Source organism: Danio rerio, chromosome 7 (genome assembly GCF_052040795.2).
Source record: "Danio rerio strain M-AB ecotype USA chromosome 7, GRCz13ab, whole genome shotgun sequence".
NCBI lineage: Eukaryota > Metazoa > Chordata > Actinopteri > Cypriniformes > Danionidae > Danio > Danio rerio.
This window is the reverse complement of record NC_141027.1, coordinates 29,330,001-29,349,845: the sequence shown is the minus strand read 5'-3', so window position 1 is coordinate 29,349,845 and position 19,845 is coordinate 29,330,001. Positions and strand designations below refer to the sequence as shown.

Sequence of the window (19,845 nt, the reverse complement as noted above, 5' to 3'; positions counted from 1 at the left end):
GTCTCATTCAACCATCCCTACCAAAAACTAGTTTTTTTCCTTAGGATTTTTTTTAAATGATGTATCTCTTCATTGATTGCATATGTCTGCAATTATAGGTCATGGTGACAGCAACAGCAGGAACATTCCCACACTAGTTAAAGACATCAGTAATGTGGGTGAGGTGTCCTGTGGAAGCTCCCACACCATTGCTCTGTCCAAAGATGGACGCACAGTTTGGTCCTTTGGAGGTGGAGACAATGGTGAGGAAAGTATTTATATTATATTATATTATATTATATTATATAGCGTTATACTGCATTACGTTATTCTATATTACGCTATTTTATATTACATTATATTATATTATATTACGTTACATTATATTACATTACATTATATTGCGTTATACTATATTAAGATAATCTATATTGTTACAATATTACGTTATACTATATTACGTTACTTTACATTGTTACATTATATTATGTTACACTATATTGCGCTAAACTATATTACGTTACGATACATTATATTGTTAAAATATATTTTGTTACATTATAAAATGTTATACTATATTACAATGTATTATATTTTGTTGTATCATGTTATATTATGCTATGTTATATTATATTACGTTATACTATGTTATATTTTATTACAATATAATATTATATTACATTACATTATATTATTACGTTATACTATATTAAGTTATATTGTATTATGTTATATTATGTTATATTATATTATATATTACGTTATGTTATATTATGCTATATTACGTCATTAAGTTACATTATATTACGTTATACTATAATACATTACTATATTACGTTACATTATATTACTTTGCATCATATTACATTACATTATATTATGTTATACCATATTACGTTATGTTCTATTTTGTTGTATTATATTATTTTATATTATGCAATATTATATTAAGTTATACTATGTTACAGTTTTATTGTATTATGTTATATTATATTACGGTATGCTAAATTGCGTTATGTTACGTTATATTATATTAAGTTATATTATGTTATACTATATTACGTTATACTATACTACGTTATATTATTACGTTATATTACATTATGCTATATTGTATTATACTATACTACGTTATATTATATTGCATTATATTATATTACGTTATACTATTTTACTTTTATATTATATTATATTACGTTATACTATTTTACTTTTATATTATATTATATTACGTTATATTTTATTACGTTATACATTATATTGTTATATAATATTAAGTTATATTGTTAGATTATGTTATAATTCGCCTTTTGCTATCAAAACCCTTCTTGAATTACCATATCTGCTTTGCCAACATATTATAATTATAAAGTTGCTTCTCTGTAGGGAAACTGGGTCATGGTGACACCAATCGAGTGTATAAACCCAAGGTGGTAGAGGCTCTGCAGGGAATGTTCATACGCAAAGTGTGTGCTGGCAGTCAGTCATCTCTGGCTCTCACCTCTACTGGTCAGGTATGACGCATTACTAACTTGTAGTTTATTATGCTTTGATGATGGATTGTAGAAAGTGAGGCAGTCAGGAGTTCAGTACTGTGTGTATTCATTATAAACGCCATTATTTATGATACTGTTGTGCAGGTGTACGCTTGGGGCTGTGGTGCGTGTCTTGGCTGTGGTTCATCGGAGGCCACAGCTTTAAGGCCAAAACTGATTGAGGAACTTGCCACAACCAGAGTGGTGGACATCTCTATAGGAGACAGTCACTGCCTCGCTTTATCACATGGTAAGAATCACTTAAGGTTTTTTAACCCTCTGAGGGCCCTGGTCATGCTACCGTGACCTGCATCTGTTTTTTCTTATCAGTGCCAAAGACGCAAATTCTTAAGTAGTTGGTAAAATAATAACATTGCTCAATATTGCAACAAGAGATCAAGATGTTCCAGTATGGGGCTAGGTGACTAATTGAATTTTATTTAGAAATTTTGCCGGTTTTATTTATTTTTAAATGAAAAATCCCATGGAATCTTATATTTTCCAGTGAATTACATTGTATGATTTAATTAAAAGTATTAATAAGAACGGGTTGAATTTTTTACATGTATGTATAGAGGTTATGCTAAATTCGAATGAATACTTTTTTTGACCTTTTTTTTTTTATTTTCACAAATATTATTTGAAACATTAAAGTAGACATTTGCAGTCAATGCTTTCAAAACATACATTTTTAAAATAGATTATTACATGTAGGTTTGTATGTTGCATCCTTATAAATTCTTCATTTTTTCCAGCTTTTTCTGCACTTTAAAGATATCTACTGTAAAGTCAATAATCAAAGGCTAGAGATTAGGTGCTGTTGGTTTTGTGAGTGCTGCTTTTTGGGCAGTACTGTAAGAGTTGAACTGTATATGGAGATAGCAGAGAGAGAGAGAGAGAGAGAGCGGGGTCAGATTAGTAGCAGAAGGGTATGTGCTGACTCAGACTCAGATAAGGTGAAGCGAGGGGGCCTCACTAATGATGTCACAGACAATTTGACGCGGTGTACTGAACGTTTGCCATTTATGTGTATGGACAAAAAATGTCCTGTGCTTTTGAGTTCATTCTAGTTTCTCAAATGTTGAATAGTTGCGCTTGCATTTGAAAATGTTCATGTGTATATTTCTGTTGCAGACAATGAAGTTTATGCCTGGGGAAATAACTCCATGGGTCAGTGCGGTCAAGGGAATTCCACCGGCCCTATCACCAAACCTAAAAAGGTGATTGGTTTAGATGGAGTGGCCATTCAGCAGATCTCTGCTGGCACCTCCCACAGTCTGGCTTGGACTGCCCTCCCAAGAGACAGGTTAGCAGTTCTGTTGAACCCTTTCCCCACGACTGTGTCTGATTTCTTATGAATATTTTTTAATTTTGTCACTTTGTCATGGGTTTCTTGGTAAAAATAAAATTTAATTAAAATTTGCTCAACTGATTTTTTTTTCTGGGTAGCTGTATATTATATTGCATAAAGTGCTATGAAAATACGAAGTATGACTTAACTAGGGCGGTAAGTAATGAATTTTTTGATAGTGATAGTGATTTTTTATTTTTTTTGATTAATCCGATAAAACAAATGGATGTATAAAAGTATACATTTAAAAAAAATACAAAAGCTGCATACAGAGTTTATTGAGCTTTAATTTTGACATTTGAAACTTTAAATGAAAAACTAAGTTTGTTTTAATACAGTAAAACTTCTTTAAATATCCAAAATATAAATAAATAAAAAGCAAAGCAAGTTTTGCACTTCTATTACATTCACATTATGAAACCAGGACATAAACTTGCTAACAATCAGATATTAAGCAGCAGAATTTGTAGAAATATCCAAATTGTAAATGATAAATAAACAACAAATATTTATTTTTTAAAACAAGAAAGGTAGAAATCAGATGAAATGGGTAAACGTACAATGTGTAGCTCTTAAGTAGCGCCATTTAATTAATTATCACTACAGCTTTTGAGATGATTACTCAATGTGATGCTCGCAAGTCACAGCTGAACTGATCTTACACGAATGTCCCGTAGTTAGCAAACAGCATAAACAAAAGCATTTGCGTTTTGCTATAGTAATTTGCTAAATTATAGCATTTTGACACAATGAAGATTATTGTGGTAGGCTACTTCCATGCCACAAAAGCATAGCCTTAGTCTTGCATAGCAGGCAGGTTACTGTCTTCTTAGAGGCATTTAAAGGTGCTGTACTTAAGTTTTTTTTACTCTTCTGATTCATAAAAATAGCATAATATGTTTGTAAATATTTAAGAAACATGCTAATTGAACATTTTTGTTTATCTGAAAAACAATGCTGAAGTCAGATAACTTTATTCTGCTTTGAAAATGTGTGGGTTATTAATTACCAAATAACATAAACATTACAAGAGTAAACATTAGGTGAGCTGGTTACCTTCTAACCCTGTGTCCCAACAATAAGTTCTGTTCCCTTGATTGACTGTGTGTGAGCAGCCCAACTAATCGATAGCATTCATTGACCCATTTGATTATTAATTTTATCAATTAGTTTTTGCAGCCTAGAATCTTGTGTATGTTTTTACAGGCAAGTGGTAGCTTGGCATCGGCCGTACTGTGTGGACCTGGAAGAAAGCACTTTCTCTCACCTCCGCTCGTTTCTGGAACGATACTGTGACGGCATCAACAATGAGATCCCACCTCTGCCTTTTCCATCTTCCAAGTGTGTATTCTGCTAACCACCATTGGCTTTAGTCATGGTAGCAGCATATTTAATGTTCAGTTGGTGACACGTCTTTCAGGACTTAAGCTTAATAAAGTTCAATTGAGATGATGTGGGAGGCTTATACGGTCCTTCAGGTTGTAAAGATGTATGTATATCCCTCACAGCTAATTTTTTATCTGCATATAATTCAATATGTCACCTGACATGACTAAAACTTAGATAATTGGGGCCTATTAGGTTTTTTCAGCACATTAAATATCACTTGAGAATTGCTGCTGCTAATTTAATTTTATTAATATTAAATTAAATAATAAATGTGTTGCCTTGCTCAATTGGAGGAGTAAATTGTGTTCTTTTTTGTTGTTGTTGCCAACAGGGAGCATCATAACTTCTTAAAGCTATGTCTACGGCTCTTATCCAATCACCTTGCTCTAGCGTTGGCAGGGGGCGTCGCCACCAGCATCTTGGGCCGACAAGCACGTCCACTTCGCAATCTGCTTTTCCGATTGATGGACGCGTCGGTGCCAGATGAAATCCAGGAGGTTTGTGTTGTTTTTCACATATTTGTTACTGTGGCCTGCATTTTTCTCTGATCTATGTTTGTGTTTTGCAGGCTGTCATTGAGACTCTGTCTGTTGGAGCAACAATGCTGCTGCCTCCTCTGAGAGAGAGAATGGAGCTACTGCATTCACTCCTTCCTCAAGGACCAGATCGCTGGGAGAGCCTCTCCAAAGGACAGGTGCCTGTTTATAAAGATTAGAAGTTAATTTACAAAAGCATCCGTCTTGGACAGTTCAATGTGTATTTTTCTTTTGTCACAGAGGATGCAGCTGGACATAATCCTCACTAGTCTGCAGGATCACACTCATGTGGCGTCTCTGCTGGGGTACAGCTGTCCTCCAGATGCCTCTGAACCTCCCGCTCAGCCCTCCGACTCCACACATGTGCCTGGCACTCACTCTGACACTCATCCTGACACACATTTGGCAGAGATCCTCATGAAAACTCTACTCAGGAACCTGGGCTTTTACACGGTCAGTTCTTGGCAGAGGTTTCTTAGTTATGATTTACATGTATATGTTAAATAAGCATTTACTCAAATGTGTTTCTTTAAGGGGAAAGTTCCTCCAAAAATGAAAATTCACCACTCGTTCCAAGAAGAAAAATTAGTTTTTTTTTTGTTGAACACAAAAGGATATATTTTGAAGAATGTTGGAATCTGGTAGCGATTTACCTTTTCCCACTATTATGGATGTGGATGAATAAAGGGTGGGAAAATTGAGAGTAAATAAGGAATGTAAATTTGTTTAGTTTTTGGTGAACTATCATTTCAAAACTTAATTAAAGAGCCCCTATTATGCATTATAAAAGGTCATATTTTGGAATTCGGGGTCTCCAACAACAGGCTGATATGCATGCAAGGTCAAACAACATGTTTATTGTCTTATAATATGCCATTTTTTACCAGAATTATTTTAATGACTCCCATTATTCGTTCAGTGATTAATTTCTTTTCAAACCCCTTCTTAGCACGATGCTAATCTGTGCTGATTGTTCCGATGGCCTAGTCCGTTGTGATTGGTTGACTGCATTCAGTGTGAGACAGATAAATGCCCACCACGGCTTATCAACAGTGTTGAAGTAGTTAGAGTTCAGAGTGTATGTGTGAGCCCAATGGAGGAGTGCAGCAGCATATTTCTCTATTCTTAACCATAATGAAAAAACAGTGACACACATTTAATATTAATCCACACAGTAGCAAAAGCCGAACTAATTTAAAACTTGACCGCCACACGTGTGTAGAAACAGCTGATGGTGGTCATAGCAACGACAAACAGCAGTAGATTACAAGCTCACAAACACATTAAATCAGTAAACAAAGTTGCATCCGTCGCGTTGTCAACGTGGTTTTAGACACGATATAAGAATATAAAGAGTTAATCTGATGCAGTGCAAGTGGTTAGAAGTAATAAAACACAATTAAATACATAATTACAAGCTAAAGAAAACAAGGAGGCAACCATTTTAATCACATTTACTTAAACTTGTGAAATGGAGGAAGAAACTGATCCATGAATTGTGTACTGTAAAGTTCCTGTCAAGCTCTGACAGAGTCCCATATAGTCTTTTCTGATTTTTCCTTTAACAAATGGCCGATAAATTCCCTGTTGTAAGCGTGTAGATTGCTAAAGCACTCGTCAGAAAAATGATGGGAACACAGCACAAAACTAGGGCTATAATGCTGAGGTATTTTTGTAAAAATATACTTCAACCACTGATTCTTCACAGCCTCATCTTTGGGGAGGGAAAATAACACTAACTTTCACTCATGCTTCAGAGCACAGCGTCATTGCGATTTAATTCAACCGGGATCTGCTACAGTGTTTGTTTTCCTCTTCTTCTTTCCACTGTGTTTGTGGGCGGGGTAGGGGGTTTCAAATTTCCCGGCTCTGCGCATACAACAAATAGGCTTAAGTTGCGTATTGATGTCACGCTGACACGGCTAAAGACTTGTTACAGAGGCGATTCATTCGAACCAGTGTGAGTCGGCTCTTATAGATGAATCAATAGTTTTAAACATGGTGCACTTTCAGATTTAAGCCTTAGCTGGATATTTCACTTAACTTAGAAGTTCATTTTCAAAAACCCACATTTAGAAAATTATATTATTACTAATGAAAATGGATGGAAAAAACAAGGACAGACAATCTTAACGCTTAATAATTTTTCCTTATAAAGGAATAAACAAATTAAGCCAACAAAAGAGCATGTATGAGCTTTGTACAGTGCATTTGAAAATAAATAAAAGCAATCTCAGAAATGTAATCAAGTCAAAAGTAACAGGGGGAAAAGGAACTGGAGTGGCGCCAAAGCAAAGAACTTAACAAAACCAGCAACCACATAAACTAGAACACAAGATCCCCTCTAAACTTACTAAAGAGAATAGAAATGTGAAAAAGAAACCGAAATCTTCAGCGTATGCGATGCCAATAAAGTACACTCCCTAAACTAATAAACAAAAATACAAAAAGCGGCGCTCATCCACTTATCTAATGTTTCTGAACACTCATTTAACAAAATGTATTTCGCACGACTTGTTAACCTATTCTTTTTTTCCCCAAAAAGGAATGATAAACTTTTAAACCATATTGAATTTACAGTTATTTGGATTGGTTCAGACACATGGAACAAATTATAACACAGAAACATAAGCGAGCGTACCTTACACAGACCCACACAGCACTGCAAAATTTGCCCACTGGCCTCTGTCCATCATGGCCTCCTAACTATCCCCATATCATAATTGGCTTCATCACTCTGTCTCCTCTACAGTAATCAGCTGGTCTGTGATATGAGGCTGGTGTTATATGGCTGCCTTCGCGTCATCCAGGTGGATGCTGCACACTGGGGGTGGATGCCCCCATTGTGTAAAGTGCTTTGAGTGTCTAGAAAAGTGCTATATAAATGTAAGGAATTATTAGTATTATTACAATTATTATAACATTTAGATTGTTTTGTTAATCGATGTGCTTTCCTTTTATTTTTTGCATACAACCTACAAAGACGACTCTATATTTTCTTTATCGGCCCATTAGTATGTTTTTGAGGACAGAGGCATGCAGAATCATGTTGTCAGTGTGATTCACATTATGCTTTTATCAATGTAAACCCTGCTTTGAGTGAATGTGAACTGATTTGAGAAGATAAATTGCATATTGCATAAGCTGTATATTGCATGCAACCTCTGATATACATCTCGCTGTCAAGGTGCATTAACCGCATGAGGGAAAGTTCACTCAAAAATGACCTGAAAATTAACTGAAAAATTGATTGTTTCCTCTTATGGTTCTAAACATTTTATGTATTTTTTTTCTTCTGTTGAAAACAAAGCAAATTATTCTGAAGAATGTTGAAAAACAGCAACCATTGAAATTCACTGCAGGAACAGAAATTAGAAGTCAATTGATGTTTTTTCCAACATTCTTTAGTATGTCTTTTTTTGTGATCTAAAGAAAAGAAGAAAGAAACTTAAACAGGTTTGTAATAAGTACATGATAAGAAACATTTTATTTTTGGGTGAACTTTTGTCTAGTAAAAAACCTTTATGTCAGTTATGTAACAATTTCATGTCAGTTAAGTAACTCTTGAATCCTTTCAAGGGTATCCGCGAGGTCTTAAAATGTCTTAAATCTCAAAAGCTACATTTTAGGCCTTAAAAAAAGTTTAAAATCTACTGAAATATTGTGTTGTAGTTCTTAAATATTTTTAACAGGTCTTAATTTTCCTTTGTTCATGTGTAGCTACCCAATCTGGCCATTAACACCCATACAATCACCAACAATCCCAATCTCAATTAACCATTAATTAAAATAGCATTTACTTACATTTCTTACAGTAACATTTGCTGAAAAGTTTTCCGTTTATTTACTGCTAAGGATACTGACCTATATCTTTACTATTAAATTATCATTATTGTAGACTGAAGTAATTGACAGCTATGTTTTGTTCTATTGTTGGTAAGGGTTATAGGATTTGTGAATGGATATATCTGAAAAATAATAATAAAAATATAAAATCAAAAATTATCAAATGATTTAAATTTTAATATTTTTTTTTGATAAGTAAAAATCTTTTTTTAACTGGGATATTTGAAGAAATCCTTTGCATTTAGCCCTGTTAAAGTCAAAAATTTCATTCATAATGGTCTTAAAATTGTCTTTAAAAGTCTTAAATGTAACTTGGTGACACCTGTGGAAACTCTGCCTTTCAATCTTATGACCCAGTCTTAACATTGTAGCTATGTTGATGCCCAAGATCATCATCCTGCTCTTCAATATTTCTCTGTGTGTTAACTGGAAAGGACCAGGCGTTTGGAGAGCTGGAGAAGAACAGTGATAAGATCTTGCAGGGAACATCTTCATCTGATAGCAGCCAACCAGCACACCTCCATGAACTGCTCTGCTCTTTGCAGAAACAACTGCTGGCCTATTGCCACATCAACAGTGTTACAGAGGTACACACACACACACAAGCAAACACGCATTACCACATGTTCATTTGATTGAGTCTGAGAAGTCTGTGTGTTTTTCAGGGCTCCAGTAGTGTGGCACTTCTTCATAAACACCTGCAGTTGTTACTTCCTCACGCAACTGATATTTTCAATCGCTCTGCAACCCTTCTTAGAGAAAGCTCTGGGAATGGCAGCGTGCGTGAGAAGCTGCGGGGTATGCGAGTGCACACGTTCAAGCTTCACCCATTTAAATGTTAATGAACCTGCTAAATTTGCTTCTGTCTGGATGGTGTAGATGTGATCTACATGTCAGCAGCGGGCAGTATGCTGTGTCAGATTGTGACGTCGTTGCTGTTGTTGCCTGTTTGGGTGGCACGACCTCTGCTCAGCTTCCTCTTGGACCTGCTTCCCCCGCTGGACCGTCTCAACAAACTCCTGCCTGCAGCCACACCTCTAGAGGAGCAGGAGCTGCAGTGGCCACTACACGGTCAGACTTTCACTTCCATTTCTTCAGTTTAATCTTCAGATGTTTGAATTGTTTTTTTTGTTTTCAGAGCTGGATCTAGATTTAAATCCTTTTTAGTCCATCACCTATAACCATCTGCCCATGACCAAAACAATATAAGCATTTAAAACCAAAAATAGTTTTAAACCCCTTAACTGTCACTGTCTTGTCACCATGAAGCTTAAGTTTACATAACTTTTTTTGCAATATCCTAATCTTATCATGGCAAACTATATATTGTTGGAAAGGTTTAAGACATTTTTTTTGTTACATAGGGAAAGTTATAGATTAAAACACTTTTACTGTCACCCTTCAACCTTTGAGATCATTTAGTTACATTGAGTATGTTTACATGGACACCAATAATCCGATTTTAATATGATTAAGACAATACTCTGATTAAGAGTTTATAATGTAAACAGCGATTTTAATTTTATTTTATTATTACCTTAATTGGACTTATTTCATTTTCGAACTAAAGAGAAATTGGATTAAGACATGTGGAGTATGCCGATTGTAGTTGCATTATCGAAGTGCAGTACAAACATGTAAACACCGTAATCAAACTATTAGGATTACATGTAGGATTTTCGCTGCATTTTGTTGACAGGATAGTCTATACACACGGCTGTTTGATACTATTCTCTGTACCAAGGAGTTAGTAAAGGAACACAGGCACCTGCATCGTGAAATGCAGAGGTTTTTCCCCATACAGCATCTGGTATCAAATTCCATTAAAACAACACTCTTCCCGCAGTTCATACTCGCATCCAGTATCTCGTTTGTCACGGGGGCCTAAATGAAAGTGAAAATGCCAAACTGTAGTTAAAGTCAACAAACTAAAAGTGAAACAATCAACATTACATCAAACTGGCTGAGGAAATGTGGATAGCATTGTGACGCAATGACGTTAATCGAATTATGTGCTATAACATGTAAAAGGGGGTCATAAAAGTAACATTCAAAAACATTTTGCTCATGTAAACACCTTAATCATATTATTGTCCTATTCAGATTAGGGCAAATATTTAGATTACTGATGTCCATGTAAACGTAGTCACTGTTAAACCATACTGTTATAGTCTAAACGTAAAGCTTTCGTGACAAATTATGTATCAAAATTTCTAGTTTCCATTACTGGTTTTTGATAGCATTAATTTGCTACATCACTCTGCGTGTACATTTTATTTGGACATTTTTAGAGGCTAAATTCAAATCAAACAACATCAAACTTGCCATACGTTTTTTAAATTTTGCATCTACTCTACAAATATTATCAAAAGTATGGAAAAAATACTGTTCATATTCCCAGGGGTGGAATTTGTGATTTGGGGGTCCTAAGCAGTTCTAGTTATGGGGCCCTAGCATTTTAAATATATAAAATTGTATGTATTTATTTACGTATGCATGCATAGATGTATGTTTGTATTTGCATATTTGATATATTTTAATATTTAAAGAAACCTTTATCTTCTTAATGAAAAAATTAAAAGGAATGAAGCTCACAAATTATGTAGAGCAGGAGTGTCCAAGTTCTGCAGATTAGCTCCTAGTTGCCTCAACACACCTGCACAGATATTTCTAGAAAGCCTAGTAAGAGCTTGATTAGCTAACCCAGGTGTGTCTGATTTTGGCTAGAGCTAAACTTTCCAGGGCATCGGCCCTCCAGGACTGAGTTTGGGCACCCTGATGTACAGTTAATTAGCCATTTTTGTGATTTAGATTTAAACAGTAATAATAATAATAATAATAATAAAGAAAAACATTTAAATGAATTTAATTCATTATCCATCAAACTAATCTTTCCACCTGTTTTCATATGAATTGAGCAATTGCTGTTTGTTAATCGGCGGTCGTTTCACTGGGAAATTTTATTTGAACAGGCCCTCGATCTCTTACCAGCTCACAGTGCTCATCATCTGACAGGTGTTTCAGCCAGACAGCAGGATCGCGGAGGAAGCTGCGTTTCGTTGTTTGATTTATTTCTATTTTTTTCCTAAATGTTTTCAATTCTCACTCTTGCACACTTTACCTGCCCTTACTCTGATCGCTGGCAGACTGGTGTCACTTAAATCTCTGTGATTGAGAACAATAGCAAAACAATAATAAACGGTCCATTTAAATTATTGCATTTAAGGCTGAGCAGAAGCAGATCGGTTTGTCTGTACCAGGGAAATACCGCATGCTCGCGGTGCTAAAACATTTGCTGTCGATATACAGAGGAGTGATCTCTCAATACTGCAGGTGCAAGAGATGGCTGTGTGGTACTGTGCAGCCTTTGAGTGCTCTGAGGCGGGGGAGAGATCTACTTTACGGCGTCACCCGCAGCTCTTTGCGAAGAGTAAGGTCAGGAATGGTACAGCGCGGACACATGAAAGTCTTTAAAAATCTCCAATAACACCTAAAACATTCGCTAGTCCCTTTTTTTAAAATTTGGCGCTAGAGGGGTCTAAAATGTCACTATGTTGGCAACGCTGGCTGGAGGAGTCTTTGATCAAACGCTCACACCTCGCGCATGTGCAGTACAAGAAGGTACATTCCATTATTCATGGGGGGCCTGGTTTTGAAAAGAAAATCTTAACAATTATAGACAGATTTTACAACATATGATAGAAATTGTATAAAAAAAGCCATATGATCAATAGGCTTTTTGGCATTGTTCGGGGGCCCCTTATTCCAAGGGGCCCTAGGCGGTTGCTTATCTTGCTTATTGGTTAAATCCGCCCCTGCATATACCTCAACTTTTTTATAATAACTTTTTTATTTTATAATCACCCATAAGAACTGCATATCAACTGGTGGTCATGTTTGATACTGCGGCCAAATAAAGTCTTACTGTAAGCAAATTTTTTAGATAACAGCTTCAAATATGGAATATAATGTGTTCATGTATTTAGCTTTGTTTTTTCTGTCAAATTTAGGCAAAGAAAATCTCATAAGATAAACATTACTACCTTTAGGAAAATAGCCTAAAAACAGCTGGATAACCTTGTGGTGCGTGCTTAGCATTATTGGTCACTCTGCACACAAAAATGACTGATTTGTGTTAAACTTCTTTAACTTTACGGTAATATTCAATTGAATGATTTTTTCTTTGAATCACAACTCATACATTTAGAATTTTTTTTTTTCCTGCCGTTTTCTCCCTGTAGGCTCTCCGGATCTGGTTGATCCAGTGTGTGTGTCAGGACCGGCACAGAGCTGGGTGTGGTTGGTGGATCTGGAGCGCACCGCAGCTCTGCTGGTGGGACGTTGTCTTGGAGGAATGTTGCAGGGAGCAGCACCCTCCGCAGAGGAACAGCACACCACCCACTGGCTCAAAACACCACTCTTTAGTAACGGCCTAGAGACTGAAATACCACAGCTTGGTATGCACACACATACATACTTCTCAGTCTTATGGTCATCTGTATTGTTGCTCTTTGAAATGTACATTTAGTTAATTGTCCAAAACGACATTGTGCTGGTGAAATCCAAACATTTCTATGGAAATTGTATGACTGGTTGTTGCTTATGAAGATGAAAAGCTGCTTGGTTTAAATGTGACATCTATAACGTGACCACACTTTTATAGAAGTATAAACAGATGTATGCGCCACTGGTAATGTTCAAGCTAAAAGAAATTGTGTATGTGTGTTTCAGATGCGTGCATTAGCTCTCTGCTGGAGGTGGCTCTGTGTGGAAATGAGGAGCAAAGACCGTTTGACTGTCAGTTGCGTGCTGACATGAGTGTGCTGGTGGATTTGGCTCTTGGATCTACTAAAGAGCCCACACACAGCCTCTGGTCAAACATGCAAGACTATGCCATCAGCAAGGGTAGGACATGGAACATAATATTGAGGCTTATATAGCAAATATAAAAGTAAAATAAAGATTGCTTTATGGTTTTCTGGGTGTCAAACAGTATTCAGGGACAGAAATTAAATAGTCATTTGTAAAACAGCACTGTATAGTCTTCATTGTAAAAATAGTTCAAATGAATATTTATTAAAGTTACAAATGGTTCAATTTCTTTTGCCTGACAGTCACAGGCCTTAAGAACACATGCAGATGATAAACTTTCACTCTGTTATGGTTTAACTCTACCAATCTCATGTTTTTGAAATGATGACTCTTTCTCAATTGTAGTCTCAACATCGCATACAGTGGATTGTAGCAAAAAATGTTTGTTTATTACATTTAATTTATTAAGTTTTATTATATCTATATATTTTTATTAAGGTAAACGATTTATGAATGACTAAAATGTTTGTCGTATTTTTTTAAATTAAAAATATTTTTAATTACCTTTTTCAGTTAATTTATTTATTTTATTTATTATATCTATATTTTTAATGAGGTAAATTTTTACTTATGACCCAATTTTTGTCTCGTATTTTTTCATCAGCAGTATTGCATGATGATGTATTTCCTTTTAGTATTAGTTTTGGACAAAAAAAATTGTCAATGAAAATTGTTTTACCCTTATTTTCATTTTTAAAACAAACACTGCATTATAGTTATTGTTCCTTGTTGTCAACAGATCTTAATGCTTTGCCTCAATTGTTTATTCATTTGATTAAAGCTATTTGTTTATCTGAAAACAGACATAATATTAAAGCTTAGTCATGTTTCAGATTGTATAACAACCATGCGTTGTGTTTTTCCAGTGTTACTACCTCAAGGTTGTTATACAATAAAATTTACTGTTGTGTTACAACTGGTCATAAACCAGATCTTTATGGGGCAAACTAACCTAATGATGTCTTTATATTGGCCTTAATAGAATGAACAAGCCTAATTTCATCATTAGCATTATCAGTTTGAATTTGTACAGAACATCATCTTTAATGGCATTATGCATTCAGTTGTTGTTTTTTTTTTCATAAATATATGTGTATGTGTGTTTGTTTGTGTAGATTGGGACAGCGCATCACTGCCGAACGAGGCTCTGTTAGACACGGTGTCCCGTTTTGTACTTGCTGTCCTGCTGAAGCACACAGGGCTGCTCGGACAGGCGTGTGGAGAGGGGAGGTATGAAGTCATATCCTAAGTAACTGTGGAGAATAGTACAATGCTGACTATACAAAAGCATCTCTCTCTCTTGTTTTCTGTCGTCCTGCAGATATCAGCCTTGTAAACTGCTGGCAGAAGTGTATCGCAGTGTTTATAAGGTGCGGAATCGCCTCTTGGCTTGCAAGAACATGGAACTTATCCAGACCCGGTCGTCATCAAGAGAACGCAGAGTATGACTTTTCATTACAAATTTTACTATATGCAAAAACGAGTGTAATTAATTCTGCTGTGTCCTTCTTGTGCTTTAATATCAATTCAACTCTAGTTTATTTGTATATCCCTTTTCACAATAATTATTGTTTCAAAGCAGCTCTACAAAAAGTGCACATTATTGTATTTCAATCAAAATCAGAAAAGTTAAGGTTATTCAGGGTATTTGCGGGATCTTAAAGTTTTGAAATGTCTTAAATTTCAAGAACTAAATGTAGGCCTTAAAGAGTCTTAAATTCACTGAAATATTGTCTTGTAGATCTCAAATCATTTTAAACGGGTCTTAATTTTCCTTTTTTTTATGTAAAGGTACCCAATCAATTCAACACTCATCCAATCCCCAACAATACATATCAACAAAACTTTCAGAAAAACTCTATTTATAATTAATAATAATAACTGTTAATAATAGTTTACTCTGCATACATTTAGTTTATTAAAGTTTTTATTGTTAGATTGTTTTTTTATTATTAGTATGTATACAAATAGGGTCTGCTTGTTGTGATGAGTTATTTAAAATGTGTGTCTAAGAAATAACTAATTAGAATTAAAGGTGCAAGCAGTGATGAAAGGGACCTTGCGCCTAGGTTTACTGCCTGGCAGAGGAAGTTCATGTTGAGTTTGAGATTTTGCTATAGCAGACTTTTTTGGTAGCTATTGGCATGTTTGATGTGTGTGCCAATTATCGTACATGTGTAGGGGCCACTCCGTCAAAAGTGCATAGGTGGCGCTGTCGAGCCATTTTTCCACACCCATTTCCGAAACCTATAATAAACTTACTTTTTTACTACTTCTGGCACGTGTGCAAAGTTTCATGAGTGTTCGAACATGTTTAAATCCTCAAAATTGTGATTCATTATTGAGAATATTAATAATAAACTCGTTAAACTTAAAATTAAAGTTCGTTTTATGATCGGGCAAGTAAGAAAATAAATTCTTCCGCACCATTTTAAAATAATGATTCGCTTTTAGCCCTATAGATCTCTAAAAAAATTAATTCTTGATAGTCTTAAATAGGAGGTCTTAAGTCTTAAATTTGACTTTTTGCAGAATTTTGCAGAAATTTTGAATTTTGCAGAAACCCTGTTATTAGTTACCACAACTTTATTAGTTACTAATAACTTTTAACAGTTCAAGTTATTATATATAAGCATAGCTAACCTGCAGTTATATATTAAATAGGTGAAATCATTGGGTGCATGTTCATTGAAGTGTTTATCAGTAAGCACTTGAACTGGCATAGTTGTTTTAAAGGGGTAGTTCACAAAACAATTTGTGTTGTCATGATTTAATCATTAAATCGTCATCTCATACTACATTCGAACAGATTTTTCTTAGAACTTTAAAAAAGATGCACTAATGAAAAGCACGTTCAAATTGTTTATGAATATTGAATGATGTCAATAATAATGAATAGTCCTGAAAATGAAAAAAGTCAAATACAAAGTGATCAAATTTGTTATTAGAAATTTAAGTCACCATGATATCAGATTTTACTACTATTATTTTTTTAAATTGAAAATGCATAATTCTATTATGAATTATTTGTCCATACTCCATATTATTGCTTATCGGTTTTAAAAGTAAATTTATATGTAATTAATTAATTTATAACAGCATCTCTCCTCGAATGATATGTTCAATATCATGAGGGCAGGACAACCTGTCACTAAAATCAGATGAACCAATAGCAAAACACAACTGTCTGGTCAAGTTTCATATAAATGTAAAAAAGACTATTATCATTTCATGCTGACTTTTGAATCACACTGGACAATGTATAAAGACCTTTATCCTCCTGTGTGCAGATCTCTGATAATGTGGACTCTGTGGAGATGGACCCTCAGGAACACTCTTTCACCCGAACTATAGATGAGGAGGCTGAACTGGAGGAGAGAGACAGAGAGAGAGAACGAGAAGAGGGTCATCAGGAGCAAGAAGACGAGGAGGAGGAAAGAGAACACGAGGTCATGACCGCAGGAAGTGAGTTCACACACATTTGTGCAAGGCAAGCGTGTATGTGTGCTTATGCTGAGGTTGGCTGAGGCTTTCGAGAGGCATTGAGTGAATTGTTACTTTGTGTAATTTGATGTTATACATACATCATAACTGTCATTATAAAACCCCAAGGAAGTTTATACAATAATTAATTAATGGGAACAAACTAATTTTAAAGGGAGAGTTCATCCCAAAATGTAAAGTCTGTCATTTAATCCCCTTCTACTTGTTCCAAACACAAATAAATAAAATATACTGAAGAATGTTAGGAAAACACCCATTGACTTGCATTGTATTTTGTTCATATCATGGATGTCTGTGGCAGAATTCTTCAGTATATTTTGTTTTGTTTTCAACAGAAGAAATTCATTTAGTTTAGAATCAATTGAGTGTGAGGAAATGTGAGTAAATGCATACAAAATAACATCATGCATATTTGGAATAGAATAAATAAAGATGATTTAAATTTGTTTCCTTTTTTTTAAGATATTGTAAATAATTGCTTCAGTGATGTGTGATTCAGTGAATTGCACTGTTTGAATACACCACACAATACTGTACTGTACACTACTGTCGAAAAGTTTTTGAAGGCAGTTTCTTTTAGATCACCATGGTTGCATTATTTTACTATTTTACAATATTTACCTCATTTACTCATCCTCCACCTCTTCTAAACAGTTTTTTTCTTTCTGTTGAACACAAAAGAAGATATTTTGATAGATGCACCGATTGACAGTTATATTATTTTCCCTAATACAAATTTCACTGGTGTTCAGCATTCTTCAAAATATCCTTTTTTTTGTTCAACAGAAGAAAGAAACTGGTAAATGCTGAGTACATTTTCATTTTTATTATTTTGTAGTTTAAATGTTTATGAAATTAAATATTATTTACAATAAAATAATTTTGTAACATCAGTATCATTTTGATCAATTAAATGCATCCTCTTAGGAAAAAAGTTAAAAAACTTTTTATTGTTAAAAAAAAAAAAAAAAACATTTACCTTGACGCGTACCTTTAAAGGGCCATGAAACCCCCCTGTCTCAGCAGTGTGTTTTCACACCTCTAGTATAGAAAAAGTCTGGAAAGTGAGTGAGTCTAGCTTTGTTTAGGTGGGAGTCTTGAGTGACGAAAGAGGGAAGGGTTTGCATGAAAAGGGGAGTTTCAGTACATGCACGCGCTGATTTTCACAGCGGCAACACAAATACAGATGCAGGGCAGATAAACATTGCCTACGTTTACATTGACATCAGTCATTGAATTATTTGCCTTTATCTAAAAAAACAAACATAAGTTGCTTTTTGAATGTTTCTTTCCTGATCGTTTTTTACACATTATAGCACATTAATACGATTAACATCGTTGCGTCACCATGCTATCGAAGCTAACATGCGTATTAATAAAGTTGCACCTCATTCACAATAGTGCACTGATTGGTTCGAACCAAGTGTTTCTCATGAATTAATGCTGAAAACTCAAAAATGTCACATTTTACCGGCCGGTACAGACATCCAATCTCCACGCTGGAATTTACACAATAATCTAATTGCCGCGAGATAGCTTAAAAATTTCTTTTCAAACCGGAAGAACGAATTTTCTCGAAATAACGCCAAAGCAACCAATTTTCAGTTTTTAATTAACTATTTGTGTCCTAATAATGTTCTTAGCAACGTGGGTAACATCTATGACTGTCAACATCTCAAAAAATGCGTTTTGGTGTTTTGTGACCCTTTAAACAAGTGTACACATATAGTGTACACTAATACAACAGTGTACACTAATACACATTAGCATTATGTGGACAATTTTTATTTTATATTTTGTTTTATTTAACATTTAAAAGATAGTTAACAAAAACCGTACAATACCAATAAAAGAAGAAAAAAATAGTACAGAATAGTTGTCATTAACCCCCCCCAGCACATATATACACACAACATACCTGTATGTAGCATAAACATTTATTTTTTAAAAAGTGGACAAATGAATAAAAAATAAATAAAACATGAATATATATGTTAGAGATGAAAATTTACTAATTAAAAATGCTGGATTCCCAAGAGCCCCCATGTGGTTTCCAAAAAGTAGTTGGTCCATTTGAATGACTAAAAGCTAAAGGTCATGTTTTTAGCTGTAATCATGCCAACCATTAGGGCTTGCTGTTGAGTGTTCATTATAGGTGTTCATTATATTTAAATATCCAAAAATAGCCAAATTGTCGTCAAGTTGGATATTGGTTCCATAATTACTGTAAAACAATTAAAACCAAAACTCATAAAGAACAGGACAAAACCAAAATAAACATACCAGAGTCTCTTCTGCGCCACCACATCTGTCACATTTAGGAGATACAGAGGGAACAATTTTGTTTTAACATGCTTTTTGGCTGCTTCCCTAACCCAGCCGCTCTGTGTCTCATGTCTCGGTGGACACAGAAATCTTTCAATGTTTCCTATCAGCACGAGAAGCAGCACGAGGAAGGGACCGGGACCGAACCGGAAGCATGAGCGTGCAGGAAGAGCCTCCTCAGCCTGGTCCAGAGCGACGCAACAGCTCGACCCCTCAGGAGGGACAGGATCTTTACACCACCTCCTGCAATGCCGTCATCCACCGCTGTGCCATGCTCCTCTTGGCACTCAGCACACCGCTGGCTCAGCACATAAATCAGCAGCCTCTGACAGGTGGGGTCAACCAGGACGGAGTCGGGTTTATGACAAGGTGAGTGACGTCACCCTTATAAAGCGCAGTTAGCTGATATTAAACAAGCGTTAGCATGACTTTCAAGTTTGAGTCGTAACCCTTATCATTGGAGCCTTAAGGTCTCAGTGAACTCGCTTACCTCTGCCATCGGCTCCAG

At 35.2% G+C, this 19,845-nt stretch overlaps 1 protein-coding gene across 12 annotated transcripts in view; it reads left to right on the top strand.

Annotated features, from left to right (window-relative positions):
• Positions 1-19,845, top strand: part of herc1 (HECT and RLD domain containing E3 ubiquitin protein ligase family member 1) — an 86,839-nt gene that overhangs the window by 9,909 nt on the left and 57,085 nt on the right. For 8 of the 12 annotated variants that reach the window (XM_087261187.1, XM_087261180.1, XM_087261186.1 and 5 more), the window contains exons 7-23: positions 99-242; positions 1,366-1,493; positions 1,620-1,764; positions 2,649-2,820; positions 4,072-4,206; positions 4,586-4,751; positions 4,823-4,948; positions 5,031-5,243; positions 9,071-9,223; positions 9,302-9,434; positions 9,516-9,707; positions 12,878-13,093; positions 13,368-13,541; positions 14,624-14,738; positions 14,830-14,950; positions 16,799-16,973; positions 19,424-19,706. In XM_087261187.1, coding sequence (XP_087117313.1) covers positions 99-242; positions 1,366-1,493; positions 1,620-1,764; positions 2,649-2,820; positions 4,072-4,206; positions 4,586-4,751; positions 4,823-4,948; positions 5,031-5,243; positions 9,071-9,223; positions 9,302-9,434; positions 9,516-9,707; positions 12,878-13,093; positions 13,368-13,541; positions 14,624-14,738; positions 14,830-14,950; positions 16,799-16,973; positions 19,424-19,706 — 2,791 coding nt within the window. The remainder of the gene's footprint in view (positions 1-98; positions 243-1,365; positions 1,494-1,619; positions 1,765-2,648; positions 2,821-4,071; positions 4,207-4,585; positions 4,752-4,822; positions 4,949-5,030; positions 5,244-9,070; positions 9,224-9,301; positions 9,435-9,515; positions 9,708-12,877; positions 13,094-13,367; positions 13,542-14,623; positions 14,739-14,829; positions 14,951-16,798; positions 16,974-19,423; positions 19,707-19,845) is intronic. The other 4 variants (XM_087261184.1, XM_087261182.1, XM_087261181.1 and 1 more) reach the window with 1 other exon arrangement.